The sequence below is a fragment of the Perca flavescens genome, chromosome 15 (genome assembly GCF_004354835.1).
Source record: "Perca flavescens isolate YP-PL-M2 chromosome 15, PFLA_1.0, whole genome shotgun sequence".
Lineage (NCBI taxonomy): Eukaryota > Metazoa > Chordata > Actinopteri > Perciformes > Percidae > Perca > Perca flavescens.
In genome coordinates, this window is record NC_041345.1 from 27694528 (window position 1) to 27712238 (window position 17711).

The following is a 17711-nucleotide window of genomic DNA, read 5'->3' on the forward strand; positions in this document are numbered from 1 at the left end:
AATAAAATGAGATGATTTGAACTCCCTGACAGAATATAAAGAAGTTCAAATTAGCCGCTGTTGGGAGAAGTTTGCCTACAAGCCTTTCTGGGTTTTTTGATTTTTTTTATGGCCTTTATTTGACAGGATACCTTGGAGATGCAAAGGAAAGCGAGAGAGAGGGGGGAGGCAAAGGGCCACGGGTCGGATTCGGACCTGGGCTGCTGCTAAGGACTCCGCCTACATATTCTACTGCAGTGTTTCTTAAATGGGGTTACTTTGGAGTATAGCAGGATGTACGTTAGATCTTTCAAAATGTTTTATTTAAAATATATCAGTGATGCATTGGGACCCTCCCACAACATATTGTGGTGTGTATATATATATATATACAACCTGAAGTTGTATATATATATTGAGAAGTTGCATATTAAACTGGGCCTACAATGACGTGTAGGGCGGCCTAAAGCCTTTACACATACTTTTACAAAGTCTACTGCTATGTATCTCCTTGAAGCTTAACTATATCTTACAATGTGTGTAAATTTCAAAACAAATCACAAATAGGCCGATTTTAAATGATTCAACAATAACTTGTGGTCCACCCTGTGGTAACTCTAAGGACCCCGTAACGGCCCCGGACACCCCTGTTGAAGATCTCTGCCTTAGAGCATCGCAGAATACTGAAAACCATCGAGATGAACTTTCACAGATGAAGGACATCAGATTCAAGGGTGAGAAAATCATCTTCCCTAGGTCACTGCATTCAGAGATTTGTTTGAATATACGCAAGTCACATGGGCATTAGTCTCGCATTGCCACACAGCGTTCCGGAATGGGAGAAAAACCGTGCTCTGGTTTATTGGCATTTCTGGAGGTTCTGTATAGAAACACACCCAGAAGGAGAGAGAGAGACACTTACACATCCGTCTTTCATTCAGCTTTATTCCTCTTTGTAATGTTCACATGAGCTGACACATTTATGTCATTTTAAATGTTTAATAATCATTTTCTTCTAATTGTTGTAACCGTCCTGGGGTTTTAAATATTAACTTATTTTACACACAGTGAAAAAGCTCACAGTAAACCCACTAGAGCATCACACTAACAGGGAACAGTGTGTGTTCCCCTGTTAGTATAATGCTCGATTACTGCTCCATTACCTGTAGCGTTCCAAAACCCGGGGCTCGGGCCCCCTGAGTAGGTTGGGTGGGGGGTTGGTTACATCCTACATGTACAGCACAACACATTGTTATGGACAGACAACACAGCTGTCATCGGGCTCATCAAGGATTTAAAGCAACACTGATGCACTATGACAACTGTTTCCACACGTTATCACTTTCAATTTTAAGCTATCCTTGAAACAATCAACGTACTTCATCACCAGGCCCAAACGGAGTCCGGTGTTTTTCTGCTTGTGGTGGAGATGTTTTAACATCCTTTTAATGTTAGTTTATTTATATCCGCAGATTCCGTGTGGCCGTGTTCATCATTCTAACTGGCCACAATTAGATACCATAACCAGCTGTCCGACTATAAAAACGGCTTGTGAACCAGAGTAATTTAGTATTACCATATCTTCTCCCAGCTGGAAACTCCTGAGCAGTAAGAAATAAGGGCAGTGGTCCCAGGACTGTACCATGACAGAGAGGTCAGAGGTTTCATCAGCAACTCTGAAACCAAGATGCTGATTCATTAGAAACATAAAAAGAAATGTACAAAAAAACAGGCATTCATGTGCATAAAAAACGTTTAAAAAAAATGAAGGCTAAGTCCCGCTTTCTGAATCCCGTCCGTTAGTCACACCCCCTCTGGAAAACTAGCCCCAGGATTGACTGGTAGCTAACCCCCTCCCCTTGTTATGGTTGCTACGCCTGTCAATCTTTCCAGTCTCACATGGCGCAGAAAGAGAGGCAAAGTCCCTTTTACCTTCCAGTTGACCCTATGGGACCTTATATCGGAAAAAAAATATGTATGGGAGGGAATGGGGAGAGACAAATAATGTTTTGATCCTGTTGGAATTAAGCCATGAATTACACATACTGTATGTTTGTCAATTTAAGAGAACATTTTGCCAGTCTAGAATGCTAGCCAGCTAGCGAGCAAGCCGGGCAGAAACCTTGTGTGAGAAGGGATATGTAGTTCACTGAGCGGTTTCACAGAAAACTAAGTGGTACTACGACAAACCTACAACAAACAGACTAATTGACAACAGACTTTCTTCACTGACAAACGTGTAATTCATGGCTCAATTCAAATCTAATAATTATTTTGTCTCTAACTACCGTACATATTTTGTCCGAAATAAGTTCCTATGGGGTCCACCACGGACCACCTTTGCCTCTCTATTCAGTTTAGGGTGACAGGTTGAATTTATTTTATAATTTTTGAAACAATGGGTACTTGATTTCAGACTTCATAAAAGCAGGGTTCTTATTTCTATCCGCGACAACCGTTGCTATTGCTATCTGAAATGAGAACTTTCGCTGGCTGATTTCATGAGCTGTAGCTCGCTAATCAAGCTAACATTAGCTCCATGACTCTGCCAACTCCCTCTGACTTTAGGTTACCAGCGAAATCTTTTTAAAACTAGAATCTTGTAAAAGCGAGCTTAAATACGCACTTGATGGCTACATACACGATATGGTGCTAAAGAAACAAGGCAAAAATTTGGTTTAGTTTTAAACCTACAAACTAATGTAGTTCGTTAATAAAATGCTCCTTGGTCTGGGAAGTAATGCTGGATTACTACTGTAGGAGTAGTTAGCCAGGCATGCTACTCATGTTAGAGCTGATAAACGCAAAGTTAAATAATTAAATAATTAAATTTGATCTTGTGGTTTTCGAAAGGCTAGTTTTTTACTCCAGTTTTTTTCCAAATTTTTTAAACGTCAAGTATTGATTTTCCAGCACCTCGTCAACATTATGGAAAAACCCAGAACTTGACAGGCTATGCTGTGCCCGGGCTGTGCCTAGTTACTTTAGCTAAACTCTGACTGGACAATCACGGTTCTGAGGGGAAGGGTTTAACCAACGGTCAGTTGGCTTTTTTTATGTTACAACCATGGAAATAAAAAGGATAGAAAGGCCATTGGACTGTTTACCGTGGTCATTTGATTGGTACACAACAAAATGGCGATTGTTGTTAGTTGTCACGGTGACAATACGTGTCAGTGGGGCCGTAAACTGTGTCGTAGCTCGCTGGGAGGAGAGCTGCCCGATGCAGCTCGGGAGATGTTCTTGGAATTGCAGGGAGTGAAGAGGAACAGTTAGACACAGCGGCAGTGGGCCGCTAACATTAGACACAGTGGCAGTGGGTCAGCGGGCTGCTAATGTTTGACCCAGTGGCGATGGGTGAGCGGAGCGCTAACGTTAGACCCAGCGGGCCGCTAACGTTAGACCCAGCGCCAGTGGGTCAGCGGGCCGCTAACGTTAGACCCAGCGCCAGTGGGTCAGCGGGCCGCTAACGTTAGACCCAGCGACAGTGGGTCAGCGGGCCGCTAACATTTGACCCAGTGGCAGTGGGTCAGTGGGCCGCTAATGTTAGCATGACAGCACGGCAGAGCCAGCCGGTGAACAACTTGTTTATTGGCTAACGTTGACTTTTTAACTTCACCTTACCCCCTTGCCACGTCGTTCACAAAAAACAAGCCAAATTAAGCTGTCACTTGTGGCAATAGCAATGTGCTTTGTGTGGTTGAAGCATTGAGTCAATTTGACTCATTTAGCGGCTGGCTCTCAGCCTCATAACGTTACCCCTCCACGGCTCGTTTGTCCGTTGCTGCAAAACCGCAGCCCCTGCGACTCGCCGCAAGTCGGCTTATACTGAAGTTTATACGTTCTGACCATTCTGCTACGTTGATTTGAATGGAAATGGCCTTTTATCCATTTTATTTCTATGGTTACAACAATAGACAATAGAAGGAGCCAATCGCCAGCTCATAGGGCACGTAGTGTAAGCACTATGTTTCCATGGCAACGATTGTAAAAAGCCCTGGAATGAGCAGTTGGGATCTTTGTGGTTTGCATAAATTAGGACTTTTAGGACTACATAATACAAAAGACCTTCATAGAAAAACAAAAATAACTCTACCTGAAGCAAAAAATCCAACAACCTTAAAAGGCATTTTTTTTTACAGTGTTCATTGTAGAACAATGCCATCATACACAAACAGGAAGAGATGATAACCCAAAACTGAGCAAAGCTGAAATTGATTTGCTCTTCTTTTTTGTTTCTTTGAAAAGGATTGCATTTCTATGTTCTGCGTAAAAAAAAACAAAACTCAAAATAAACGTATAAAGGCAAATCCAAAAAGAATATACAGTTTGAAAAGAAACAATATTTATACAGTTTAATACAGATATAACTTAAAAAAGATAAATATCACTTTTTTTTTTTTTTTTTTTTTTTTTTATATACAGCAAGCCAGTGCTTATTCAATGACAGCATCATCCTAGTTTCTCAAACTATGGCTTGGGACCGGGTCACTGACCAGCATCTGACTGGAACAGGTTTTAGAGGCTGGATCCCGCAGTGACTGTATCCAGGTTTCCAGTCGTATCAGGTAAGCGCTTCAAACTTGAAATGAAAATCTTCATTAAAGCGTAAGCAGCAGACAAAGGTGATAGTGGTGGTGTGGTGTCTCTCTTGTCTGACTAAATGTCGCCGTCTAGAGTCGTAGATGTGAACTTGGCAGCATCTCTAGATTGTGGGCATTCGGAGACATCAGTATAATGTACTGTAAGCCAGAGATGAACAGGGCCAGGAAGGAAGGATTTTTTTTTAGTGCTACCGGATGTATTTGTTTTGTTTTTTTCCCCTCATTTTCCTTGAATCTTCCTCTTCCTCATTGTGCTTTGTAATGGCAGGAGATGTCTAATGTCTAAGCATTCTCTTCCCTTATCCCTCTGGCTGGTTAATGGATAGACCTGACCTGTAACAGGCAAAATGTTCCATATCAAATGTATATGTAGAATTTCTGCTTCTCCCCATCTCCTCTGAACAATAAATGGAGTCTGTAAGTTTCAAAGAAAGCGCTTGTCTTTCCGAAACCGACAATCCAGCAAGCATGGACACTTCTGGCAGCCATCGGCTGGGTGTGCGGAAGTGAAAAACGTAGGTGGGATTCGAACTTCTCTCTCAAGTCCTCCTTTTTCTTCACACTACAACTTCAATCATTATTTCCTCTGTACGAGTGCGTACAACCAAGTGCAACCGCGCACCATGAAAACCTTCAAGGAGAGTGTGTGCCGTTAACCAGATTTAAAAGTTTATTGCGTCTTGCCCCTCTTAATGTCATACGAACTACATGTCGTACAAACAAGTTCATTTCAAGCATAGCCCGGCCTTAATAATTCCATAGCCCCAGTGAATATAGGAATATACGGTACGAGTGCACACATTTCTTTTTAACCCTCCTCCGTTCTTGTCTCTGACTTACCATTTAAAGCTTTCTCTATACATTGGACTCTACAAAAGGTCTTTTTGGTTTGACAGGAGAGGTAGGGCCCCTCTGTCTGTCACTAAGTCTGTCTGAGCAGCTGTGGGTCACCGGCAGAGTTCGAGCCAGCTTCACATCCCGGTAGGAGGGATTCTGACTGGCCACTTGCACCGAGCCTTCGCCCTGAGGATAGTAGTCGAGCTGGTTGTCGTTGTGGGCGTTGTTGTTGCTGCGGTTGTGGTAGGCGATGGAGGATGGCTGGGGTTGACCGAAGCCTCCTTTGTTGGTGGGGGTTTTGCCAGGCGAGGTGACCACCGTGTCCACTGAAGACACGGCCCAGGAGCGAGACGGGCTGAGACAGGACGCAGAGCTGGAAGGAGCTTGTTGCTGATAATGCTGGTGCACCCTCGCCGTCCTGTCGACAACGCCCATAAAAGGAGTGTCCCGGGACAAACGGCCCGCCTCTCCGGGATAAGTCCCGCCTCCTGCCATGCGTATTTCCGACTGGGGAGAGGAGATTAGAAAGAGGTCGTCATGATAACCGGTAACCCCGCCCGCGGAGCTCAGAACGGAAGGTGAATCCATGTGCTGGGCGGAGGCAGACGTCCTGAAGCCTTGGCCGTGACTGGCGGGCTGCCCTCCAGCAAGGCTTGCGCTGCTGGTGGAGAAACGGACGCTGATGCTCTGGGAGTGGCCGAGAGGCCTGGGGGGAGGAGTGGGGAAGGAGCTTGGGTGGGCACTGAGCGGGCGCCATACCCCCCCCTGATGGTGGTATTGGTAATCGTGCATTGGTGGAAGGCTATCAGGAGGGCCCACGGCCGCCTCAGTGACTTCCATGGGATAGTAGGCTGCTTTGGATTGGTTGCGACTGAACTGACGGGCCTGGCCAAATCGATTTACCCCTGCCCTCTCCCCTACTGCTTCTCTCCCATAGGCAGACACAGCTCTGGCCTGGCAAACAAAGTCAACGTCTACGTCATCTAGTGGGTAAGAAGACCCGGAGGTCAGACCAGCCTGGACCTGCAGGCTAGGCCGGATATCTGGAGGGCTCTGGCAAATGCCTTCCCCCAGCTCGGCCAGCTCTTGCGGCAGTTGGCCAAACTGGGAGTAAGCGGAACTTCCCAAAATCACGTTGGAGTGGGCCGAGGAACTGGGCTGACTGGTTCGGACAACCTGGACTTTGGCCGGTTGGAGCCACTGGCCCTGAACAGGGTTCTGCTTTTGGAAGGACCTCTGATGGGACAGGTGGTGGAGCTGCTGCACCCCCGGGTTCTGCTCCGAGTGGCGGAGGGCCGCGCTAGACTGCGGATGCTGGCGCGGACCTCCGCTTCCGGACAGCGCAGGCATACTCTCCGACATCGGGCTGGGTCGCTGCAGAGCGCTAAAATGGTGGTAGGAGGAGGACGACGACGGGGGAGGAGGAGGCGCAGAGTGAGCGGGGGAAGAGCAGCAGGGGGAGTGGGGGGGACTTGGGAGGTGTCGATACAGGTGAGTGGGGGAGAGGGAAGAGGGGGATGGCACCCCAGGGCTGCAGTGGGTGTCAAAACTTTGAGCCACAGGTTGAGGGTGGATCGAGTGACTCCCCTCCTCCTCTTCCTCCTCCTCCTCCTCCTCGTCCTCCTCTTCCTCAGTAAGCCCCTCCCTGTCCTGCACCTGCAGACAACCGGAATCTCGGCACCTGGCCTCGTTGATGGACACAGCCGCGTTTGGTTGATAACCAGGATGCGACGAAGTAGGGGGAGAGTCTTGCTGTTGTGCCACCTGCCGACACTCTTCCTTGACCCGGGACAGTAGGCGCTGGATCTCCCGGTTGGACGGGCACAGGCGGCTGGCCTCGATCAGGTCCTCCAGGGCGGCATGGAACTGTCTGAATGTTGAGAGAGAGCCAAAAGCAAACAGAGACATAAGTGTTGCAATAATGGATGCAGAGAAGCACGAATTTGTCATTGTTTCTCTCATCCTGTCTTTTGTCCAAGACTTGGAGCTGGTTTACTGAATTTATGTATTTCCAAAAGCAAGTTGAATTTAAGACTTTTTAAGACCCTTTTAATACCATTCGGAATGAATTGTAATACCGACTTCGTGAACATACTGGCAAGGGTATGTAGGATATAATGCAGTATCAGGAAGGATTTTAGGCTATAAAAATATTTTTTTACCAAATACTTGAACTTAATACGACATTTTATTGTAGTACTCAATAAAACATGCTTTGTAACAAACAATGAATGAGTTATATATTCTTATGAAGGGACAATACAAATGTTAGACCTTTGTAGGGCTGCAACAACAAATCGATAAAATTAGATTATTATAAAAGTTGGCAACGAGTTTCAATTTTGATTCGTTGTGTCGCGAAACTATTACGCCACTCAGTCGCGGAGATAAAATGAATTGCGAGATAAGCAAAGCAACATTGCATGGCACGGGCGCACCGCGGTGATGATTCAGCACCTAAAACGTAAACATGTTGGAGTCCTTGATGAGGAGGAAGGGAGTTCAACAGCAGGGTAAAGTCACTACACAATCTTACTTCTGTTCCGCTTTCAAGTGAGGAACGTACCGTCCCTCCAGTAGCTCTTCTGGTGCTGCTGTTTACTCGTTATCCAGCTTGACTAGCATGACAAGCTAGCGTTAGCTCGTTAATAACAGTAGCAAAGCAGGGGTGGTATAGTTTGCAAGACTAATGACACGTTTTTATTCACTCGCCTTTTTTGGCCCATTCATTTTTCAATCTGTTGTCATGTATATATTCTGTGCTTTGTCCCATATCAGTTATTGTTGACCAATATATTTGTGTGTGTGTTGTACTTTTTAATTTCATTTTAAAGTTCTTTTATAGCACTTGGTCATCTTAAGCGGTGTTTAAATGTGGTGTATAAATGAACTTAACTTGCACTTACTACAATGATGGTAATAATTTAATGAATAAGCTTCAAGTGAACTTGTGTGTCTTTGTGTGTGTGTGTGTGTGTGTGTGTGTGTGTGCACTCTTTGGGTTACTTACCTTTACACAACTATTAACTAAAACAACTACGTGTAAGTATGTATGTTGATGTAAATTAATGCTTTTTTGTTTTGTTTTTTATCCGATTTATCGAAAAAATAATCGTCGGATTAATCGATTATTAAAAATAATCGTTAGTTGCAGCCCTAGACATGGTAAAACTATTGCCTAGTTTTACCATGTTTTTATTGTCTATGCATATTGTAAGGCACTTTGTGACCTTGTCTGTGAAAAGCGCTGTATAAATAAAATTGACTTACTTACTTACTAGACCTTTGTCAATGAAATTTAGGACTTTATAAAGAAATTCAGGACTTTTAAGGCCTTGTTTTTTGAATTAGACTTTTAAGACCCCGCAAGTACCCTTAAAAAGGTGTTGACTCAAAAGAGTAACTTTACCCAGGCTTTAAATCCTTGCTCTGCCATGTAGCTGCTTCTGCAAGTTCTGTCTGTGACTAGCACAATGGTAAGTCCCAGTCGGGGGTAGTTACAACCAAATAATAGATGGAGCAGCAGTGATGTCTGGCCGTCACCATCTTGGTTTTTTAAAACCGGACCTGACGATGTTTGGATGAGGGGGTGGAGCTGGAGATGATGACGCGGCTAAGCCATTGCTGGCGCTGTGCTAAAAGGTAAACGCTAAAAGAGATAAAGTTGCAGAATTAAGTGAGCCATCCGGCGGAGTTTTGCCAGCTTCTAAATGTGGACCTCCCAGTACTGCATCTGTACGGCAGTACACAGAAAATCTGAAAACTTTCCCTTAAAGGGATACGTCACCGTTTGTTGAAATAGGGCTTATCACCGTCTCCCCTAGCTGTAGATAGGTGGGCAAAAGCACTTTTTGTGCATGCATTGTTTTAGTCTGGTGCAACACCGGCAGCGCCGCCCCAATTAGCTTAGCGTAGTGAATGGAATCCTATGTTGCCGGTTAGCATGTTGTGATTAAAAGTGAGCCAACAAAAGAAAAAAAAAACAACCTAATTACTTGCACTGAGACAAAAAATGCGTTGGCCCACCTATCTACAGCCAGGGTAGACTGTGATAAGCCCTATTTCAACAAACGGTGGCGTATTCCTTTAAGTTACCAGCTGAGGCTAGCGCTAGCTGGATAACTTGGTTGGCAAGGTGCTACTGAAGGCTGAACAAGAAATTATAGGCAACCAAAATGTTCCAATCATCACACAGTTAGGGGGTTTATACATATTAAGACAAAAAATAGGTCAGCAGCCCAAAGTCCCCGGCTATTTTAGCGTACACAGTGCCGTGGTTAGCACTGCATCTGTCCTGATTGACAGGTCGACGCCCTAAAGCGTGCCCTGCTTTATCGATTATTTTAAATAAATGGGACCATCATTTCCAAAATGAACATCATGCTGTATTGAAGAAGACTTGAAACTAGCGATTGAGACCATAAACTTATGAAAATGTTTACTGAGGTAATTCATGTGGGTGAGACATATGGTCATTGACCTATAGACTTCTATAGAAACAGACTTCTTTTTTGCAACAAGTGGAGTCGCCCCCTGCTGTAAATGAGATAAAATGCAGGTTAAAAGCACTTCTGCATTGCTTCACTTTTCAGACCCGCAAGCTACGTCCATTATTTTTTTTAAACAGACTTTCTGTCTCAGCTCCCAAACTCCCAAAAGATGATAGACCCTTTACTTGGGTGGCTGTTTTTACGTCTTTGACACGATAAGTTATCTTCAAGTTTTCGTAAAACAAAAGTCTTCTTACTTAACAATTCCAATGGTCACAACACCGAGAATGCTGAGCATTAGCCATTTTCTTTACTTTGCAGCTAAACTCACAGAAAGGACAACTATCGAATATGTGTATACCTTAATAACTTTCAGCTGGACATTAAAAGACATGCCTATTAGATTAAAGCATAAATCGTTGAAAGGAAGCAGTTCATGATTTGGTTAGGTATAGTTTGTTCAATTTAACAACGTGTCCACATGTCGCTATGGTTACCTGCGTCCACGTTTGGCGCGGGCTCGGGCATAAAAGGCTTCGTAGGATTTAGCTTTCAGCTCTAGTGCCTTGGTGGCAAACTCCTCGGCGAGGCCAAAATCCTGCAAGCAAATGAAAAAGATGGAATGATGGTACGGCAAGATGGACAGAAGTAGGGCTGCTTTTTTTTTTACACTTTTTTTCTGTTAGTTTAAAAAAGAAAAAATCTGTAGTAAACTGCATTTTAAAATGTAACTGTCATTATTTTTTTAGTGCTGCCTTTCAGTAAATTTTTTTTTACAATTAACACTTGGAATGATAAAGGCACTTGCAGAGTACAAAGTAGTACAAAATGTAAACCATACCATATGTTCAATTCATTGATCAATTAAATAAAAGAATGTTGGAAATGATTTCCCTTCATTTGTTTTAAATTCAACAAGCAATTTATTGTATTTTAGCAGATACTGAAATCAGCAGAAATGCAGAACTGAGTACACTTCAATATCCGTTTATTGATTGCAAGTAATATCGTTATTGCGATATTCAACAACGTTACCGCATATCGCATATTTCACTCATATGGTGATGTCCTGGACAGAAGATTGTGAGCGATTAGATTCATTTCAAAATAAAATGAAAAAACATATCACGGCTTACATTTACAGAGAGAGAGAGAGAGAGAGAGAGACTCACGTTCATCTTGCGGTGGCAGCGAGACAGGTTGAGCAGCACACACACTATCAGCTGTCTGAACGTCTTCAGCTCGTCCCCTGGAAACTTCTGGAGAGCTGACTGATAGGAGTGAGCAGCTTCCCTCACATTACCTTGCTACACACACACACACACACACACACACACACACACACACACACACACACACACACACACACACACACACACACACACACACACACACACACACAATATTGCAATCACGATTATTTAACCGATTACTCTTTGACTTTTGGAAAGATGTTGCATTTATCGAAGTTAACAAACCGTGAAAACACTTCGAACTGTCAATTTTATTTTATACTTTTCCCGTTGAACCTTTGTTTTTCATTCAGAAAACAAGACAAAATAAGAGTTTACTTAAAAAAACGTAATATGCAAAAAAAAAAAAGTTTTGTGATCGTAAGAAGTTGGAAAAAAAATTGTGATTAATTGCACAGGCCTAGTTTAATGTGTGTGTGTGATTAAGTTTGCCTGCGCTGGCGAGTGTTACCTTGTACAGTCGGTCTCCCTCTTGGATCAATTTACTGAGCAGAACCATCAAGATGTCTGGTTTAGACGTAGCCATGGCCCAGGTCGCTGGTCCTACACACACACACACACACACACACACACACACACACACACACGTTACTTTACCTCTGCAAAGGAGATTGCTGTATGTGCTCCCTCCTATTTTTCGGTGAGAAATGGCAGTATTCTAGCACTTTGATTGGAAAACCCGTGATTGCTTGGTGTGTGGGCGGCGCCACCATGTGGCCACTTGTAAAACACCTGGCTCATAACTACTGAGGCACAAAAGCAAAGATGGATTCCTTGCTTCCACAAAATCAGAGTCCTTTTCTCTTTACACATTTTTCACCATCTTGACTGTTTTTCCAATCCGATCCTTAAAGGAACAGTTCGACATTTTGGGGAAAACACTTATTTGCTTTCTCTCTGAGAGTAAGATGATTCAACTCTCATGTTTGTATGGTAAATGTGAAGCTACCACCAGCAGACTGTTAGCTTAGTATAACAGCTGTGTCCAAAGGGGAACAATATGAATAAACACATTATATTACAGTGGGGGAAATAAGTATTTGACCCCTTGCTGATTTTGCAGGTTTGCCCACTTACAAAGAATGCAAAAATCTACAATTTTAATCATATGTACATTCTAACAGTGAAAGACAGGATCCCAAAGAAAATTCCAGAAAATCACATCATATGAATTTATTAAAATTGATAACCATCTGATGAGGAAAAACAAGTATTTGACCCCCTGGACAAACAGCATGTTAATATTTTGTAGAAAAGCCATTATTGGCCAGCACAGATGTCAAACGGTTTTTATAGTTGGTGACAAGGTTTGTGCACATTTCGGCAGGGATGTTGGCCCACTCCTCCCTGCAGACAGCCTCCAAATCATTCAGGTTCCGAGGTTGTCGCCTGGCAACTCGAATTTTAAGCTCCCTCCAAAGATTTTCAATCGGATTCAGGTCTGGAGACTGGCTAGGCCACTCCAGAACCTTGATGTGCTTCTTCTTCAGCCACTCTTTTGTTGCTTTGGCGGTGTGCTTAGGGTCGTTGTCGTGCTGAAATCCTCGACCCATCTTCAGCTCTCTCACTGAGGGAAGGAGATGTCGGTCCAGAATTCCACGATACATGGCCCCGTCCATCCTCCCCTCAATACGATGGAGTTGTCCCGTCCCCTTGGCTGAAAAGCACCCCCAAAGCATGATGTTGCCACCACCGTGCTTGACGGTGGGGATGGTGTTCTTTGGGTTGTACTCGGTGTTCTTTGCCCTCCAAACACGACGAGTTGAGTTGAGGCCAAAAAGTTCTATTTTGGTCTCATCTGACCACATCACCTTCTTCCAGGCCTCTTCTGAGTCGTCCAGGTGGTGAATGGCGAACTTCATGCGGGCCTGTACATGTTTCTTCTTGAGCAGGGGGGACCTTGCGTGCGCTGCAGGATTTCAATCCATGACGGGCGTAGTGTGTTACCAACCGTTTTTTTTTGTAACTGTGGTCCCAGCTGCCTTCAGTTGATTCATCAGTTCCCCCCCTTGTGGTTTTGGGATGATTCCTCACCGTTCGCATGATCAGGGACACCTCACGAGGCAAGATCTTGTGTGGAGGCCCAGACCGAGGGAGGTTGGCGGTGGTGTGGTGCTTCTTCCATTTCCTGATAACTGCACCGACAGTTGATCTTTTCTCTCCAAGTTGCTTTCCGATTCTCTTGTAGCCCATCCCAGCCTTGTGCAGATCAACAATCTTGTCCCTGATGTCCGTAGAAAGCTCTTTGGTCTTGCCCATGGTGGTGATCTTGGATGCTGGTTGTTTGGGTGTTGACAAGTGTCTTTTATACAGGTAACGAGGTGAGGCAGGTGTATTTGATGTAGACAATTGGTTTGGATTGGGGCTGTGTCTTAAAGAAAGACTAACTGGCTTGTAGGAGCCAGAATACTTGCTGTTTGTCCAGGGGGTCAAATACTTGTTTTTCCTCATCAGATGGTTATCAATTTTAATAAATTCATATGATGAGATTTTCTGGAATTTTCTTTGGGATTCTGTCTTTCACTGTTAGAATGTACATATGATTAAAATTGTAGATTTTTGCATTCTTTGTAAGTGGGCAAACCTGCAAAATCAGCAAGGGGTCAAATACTTATTTCCCCCACTGTATATATTATGTTAAAAGTCTTGCAGACATTTCATTACATTCATTCACATTAACTGCCTTAACTCTCGAACCTATCGTGTTGATGTGAATATTCAAACTTCTAGCAAACATAACACAATAAAAGGTATTTCCCCTCATTATAGCAATAGTTTATAAAATAGCTGCAACATCCCTGCTTTTGATTCCAGATGGGGACATTTCTCGCATGACGAAACCCTCTCTTGCCGCCATCTCCTGTCTGAATCGCTAATCGTGGGAATAGCATCGCCGAGTCATGTTCCTACCTATCTTGGCGCCCTTCTTGAGCAGAGCGATGACTGCCGACGTGTTTCTGCATCCGACCGCCCGGTCCAGAGGACGCATCCCGCTGCAGTCCACGTGCTCCACCGACGCACCGTGATCCACCAGGTGCTGCACCTAACACAGAAACAAGCCAGGGCAACATTTAGCATGTTTTATTGATATGAAAAGGCTTATTTCTAAAAAGGGAAGGAGTCTCATGACCAGCTTTCATCGCTATTGTTATCAATAAATACTAATACTTATGTTTAGAGATGGTCCGATGCCATTTTTGGCTTCCTGATACCGATTCTGATGAACTTGCATATCGGGCGATACGGAGTACCGATCCGATACCAGTGTGTCATATATTTTATTATGTTTGAACAGCTGTATACAGCTATCCCTGTATGGATGTGATAGGATTTCTATCTTTGTTGTACTGTCTGGCTCAGGGATAAACTTTTTGTGAAACATGAACAAACACAAACAACGAACACCATAGAACTTTATTTTATTATCCAGTTTGACAGTGGGTCATAATGGAAAAAGAATATAAACAAATTACTTTAAAGTAGATTTTCTTTGGGGCTAAATAACGTGATATCGGATAGGTGCATAAACTCCAGTACTTGCCGATACCGATACCAGCATTTTAGGCGGTATTGGAGGCTTTTCCAATACTGGTATTAGGATCGGAACATCTCTGTTTAGCCATTTCTCTGTCTCCTTAATTGATAAAGGTCAATGTAATACATGTATGGAGGCAAGGCTAATGTACACATGTTCCACCAAAACAAGTTCCTTCCTGGGGCTATTTTGCACCCTTGCTCCGTCCGACGCTTAGCACTGCCCAAGACGATTGTGATTGGTTTTAAAAAAAAAAGTAAAGGGTCTATCATCTTTTGGGAGTTCGGGAGCTACGTAGCCTCCACAGTTTGAAAAAATCTGTAAAAAAAAGTCTGTTTAAAAAAAACAGACAGACACACTATTTCTTAAATAAGGCAAATCTGTGTTACACACCACTTCTGGGTCTCCGTAGAAGGCAGCCAGATCCAGAGGGGTCCGTCCACTGCGGTCAGCGTGACTCGTGGCTGCGCCTCGCTCCACCAGCTCTCTGACCAATGGGAGCTGGCCTTTCAGACATGCCCAGCTCAGTGGTGTTAACCCCTCCCTGTCAGCCTGGTCCAGAGAGGCTCCTGGGAAAAGAGAGAGGCAGAGGCCGAGACATTTTTAATAAAAGTATACTAAAATCTCTTCTATGTCTTTTATATCTATGAATCACTTTAACTAGCATCAGAGTTACCTTGTGGTTGACTTAACACATCATGTTACGTTTACATCGTTTTGCGGAGTTTCTGTTGTAATAGTAAAAAAGCATTTATGTGCGTTAAGAGAGACCCACGGCAGCTCTTACACCCTCTGTTGCCGTGGGTTTTAATACGGGGGGTTACCATGATCCAGTAGCAGCTGGGCGGTGGTCATGTGTCCCTCTGAGGCTGCCGTCATCAGAGCAGTTCGACCCTGCTGGTCGACCATGTTCACCTCCACCCCGTGACTCAGTAGGAGCTCCGCCACCTGAGCGACAGATGCAAATGGAGACAGACGCTCAACATTTCTGCGGAGGAAAAGCTTTTTTTTTTAAGATAATTTTTTTGGGGCATTTTAGGCCTTTTTTTTGTATAGGACAGGCAAAGACATTAAAGGGGAGAGAGAAGGGAGAACGTCCAAACATAACACAAACTTTTGGCCTCTACTGTACGTCTGTGTGCCTATGTGTATGTATGTTGTGTATAAGTTATTGGACGCCTTAATTTCCTTCGGGATAAATAAAGTATCTCTATCTCGAATTCCTCCGTTCAATTAGGCCTAAGCGACGCATCCCAAGCTTCCATCCTTAACTGTTTTGCCAGCAGCGTGTTAGCATTTGAACAAAGTGGCTGTGTGTCCACAGTGTGTGCAGACTGTAGTTACAGTATTGCCTGAGGCCTTTTGGAGGAGCAACACTTAGGTTTTAGTTCGTGATCTCCCTGCATGGGAAAACAGCCCCTAACATGTTTTGTTTGAGCTTCAACTTTACTCTGCAAACCAAAGGGTATTGGGAGTTGCACCTGGAATTGCCTCCAGCCTGAAAATATGTATGTGAAAAGGTGAAATGAAAAAACAGGCAGCTGTTACTTGCATCTATTCTGAATTAAACCAAAGGATGCAGCCAATGGCCAAGTGTGACTTTGCTCAAGATGCAAATACTGTCAGCTATTCCATCATTCAACAGATGATCTCTCTCAAGGGTTAAAGACGACACAAGGGTTAACAAACAGCCATGTGTATATCGGCTCTTCCAGTCTCTCCACTGCTGGCTGTTCCAATTTAACGGGAGAGAGGGAGGAGCAAGAGGGGTTAAGAAGATGGTGACCGGCCTCTGACGAGCTGTTACCACCACCATCTTCAGCCAGAGAGGACATTATTTCTTCAGCTTCTTCTTGCGTTGTCACCCTGGCAGGAGGTGGTTTAAATTCACGCCGGCGTGCATGAATGAATATCTTTTGCAATTTTACACATAATAATCCATGACACATTAGACAGGCCTCCTCTCTGTCTAATTTTAAAACTCTTCTTAAAACCCACCTCTTTTCTTTGGCTTTTAACACCAGGTAGAGTGTTGATCTTATGTGTTATACTTGTTTATTTTAATTGTGTGCTGACATTTTAGTTTTTATTTATTCTAATTATTTAATTTAATTTTAATTTTATTGCATTTATCTTTATATTGGGTACCTCTGTTCTTTTATTGTGTTATCTGTTTATTCAGTTTTTTCTTTTTGTGCAGCACTTTGGAAACCTTGTGTTTGTTAAAATTGTGCTATAAAAATAAAGTGGATTGGACTGGATTGGATGATCACATTACACAAAACTGAAATTGCACGTCAAAATGACACACTGTTATTATTTTTAGAGACCCCCCCACCGCCCCAACAATTTCATAAATCACCTTTTCAGAGGAGCCCATGTCTTATTAAGGGGAGCCAAGCTCCCCCTAACTCCCCCTAACTCCCCCTAGCTCCCCCTAGCTCCCTCTGTGTGTGTTTTCCACCATACCTGCAAATGGCCACGTCTCACAGCACTGAAGAGGGGAGCCACGCCCCGCCTGTTGCCTTGCTCAACGGCAGCGCCCTGATCCAGCAGCAGCCTGCAGACAGCCAGCCTGCCGCTTCCTGCTGCGGCTGTCAGAGCTGACACAGAGATACAGAGAGACAGACAGACAGGCAGGGAGGCAGGGAGGCAGAGGGAAACAGGTTTCCTAAATGTGAACACGTTTCTGACAAAAAAAAAACAGCATGAAAAACATATTACAAAACAGGGTCTTTATTAATGAATTAATAAAAATTGCCCCTGTATCTCATTGAATATTGATCTCTGCTTGCAAGATGATTGGGATGATGAAGATCAAAATTACTCTTTGGTTGACTAGGAGTGAATCTGCGGCTTAGTTTTGAAAAGAACACATGCAACTAGTGCTGAACGATTTAGAGAAAAATCGGATTGCGATTTTTCAGCCAGATATTACGATTCAATTTGCATTTTTTTCTTAAAAGTTGAGCTAAAGTTCATTATTCAGTGTTTAACAGACAAAACATGTCAT

General features: G+C 43.7%; 1 protein-coding gene across 1 annotated transcript in view; it reads right to left on the bottom strand.

The window, feature by feature from the left end:
• Positions 1–4395: 4395 nt before the first annotated feature.
• Positions 4396–17711, bottom strand: part of tanc2a (tetratricopeptide repeat, ankyrin repeat and coiled-coil containing 2a) — a 62856-nt gene continuing 49540 nt past the window's right edge. Inside the window, exons 20-27 of the mRNA XM_028600194.1 lie at positions 17168–17301; positions 15523–15646; positions 15092–15267; positions 14074–14206; positions 11615–11706; positions 11083–11217; positions 10408–10508; positions 4396–7290 (exon numbers count right to left, since the gene is read on the bottom strand). Of these exons, the coding sequence (XP_028455995.1) occupies positions 5439–7290; positions 10408–10508; positions 11083–11217; positions 11615–11706; positions 14074–14206; positions 15092–15267; positions 15523–15646; positions 17168–17301 (2747 nt within the window). The 3' untranslated portion in view covers positions 4396–5438. The remainder of the gene's footprint in view (positions 7291–10407; positions 10509–11082; positions 11218–11614; positions 11707–14073; positions 14207–15091; positions 15268–15522; positions 15647–17167; positions 17302–17711) is intronic.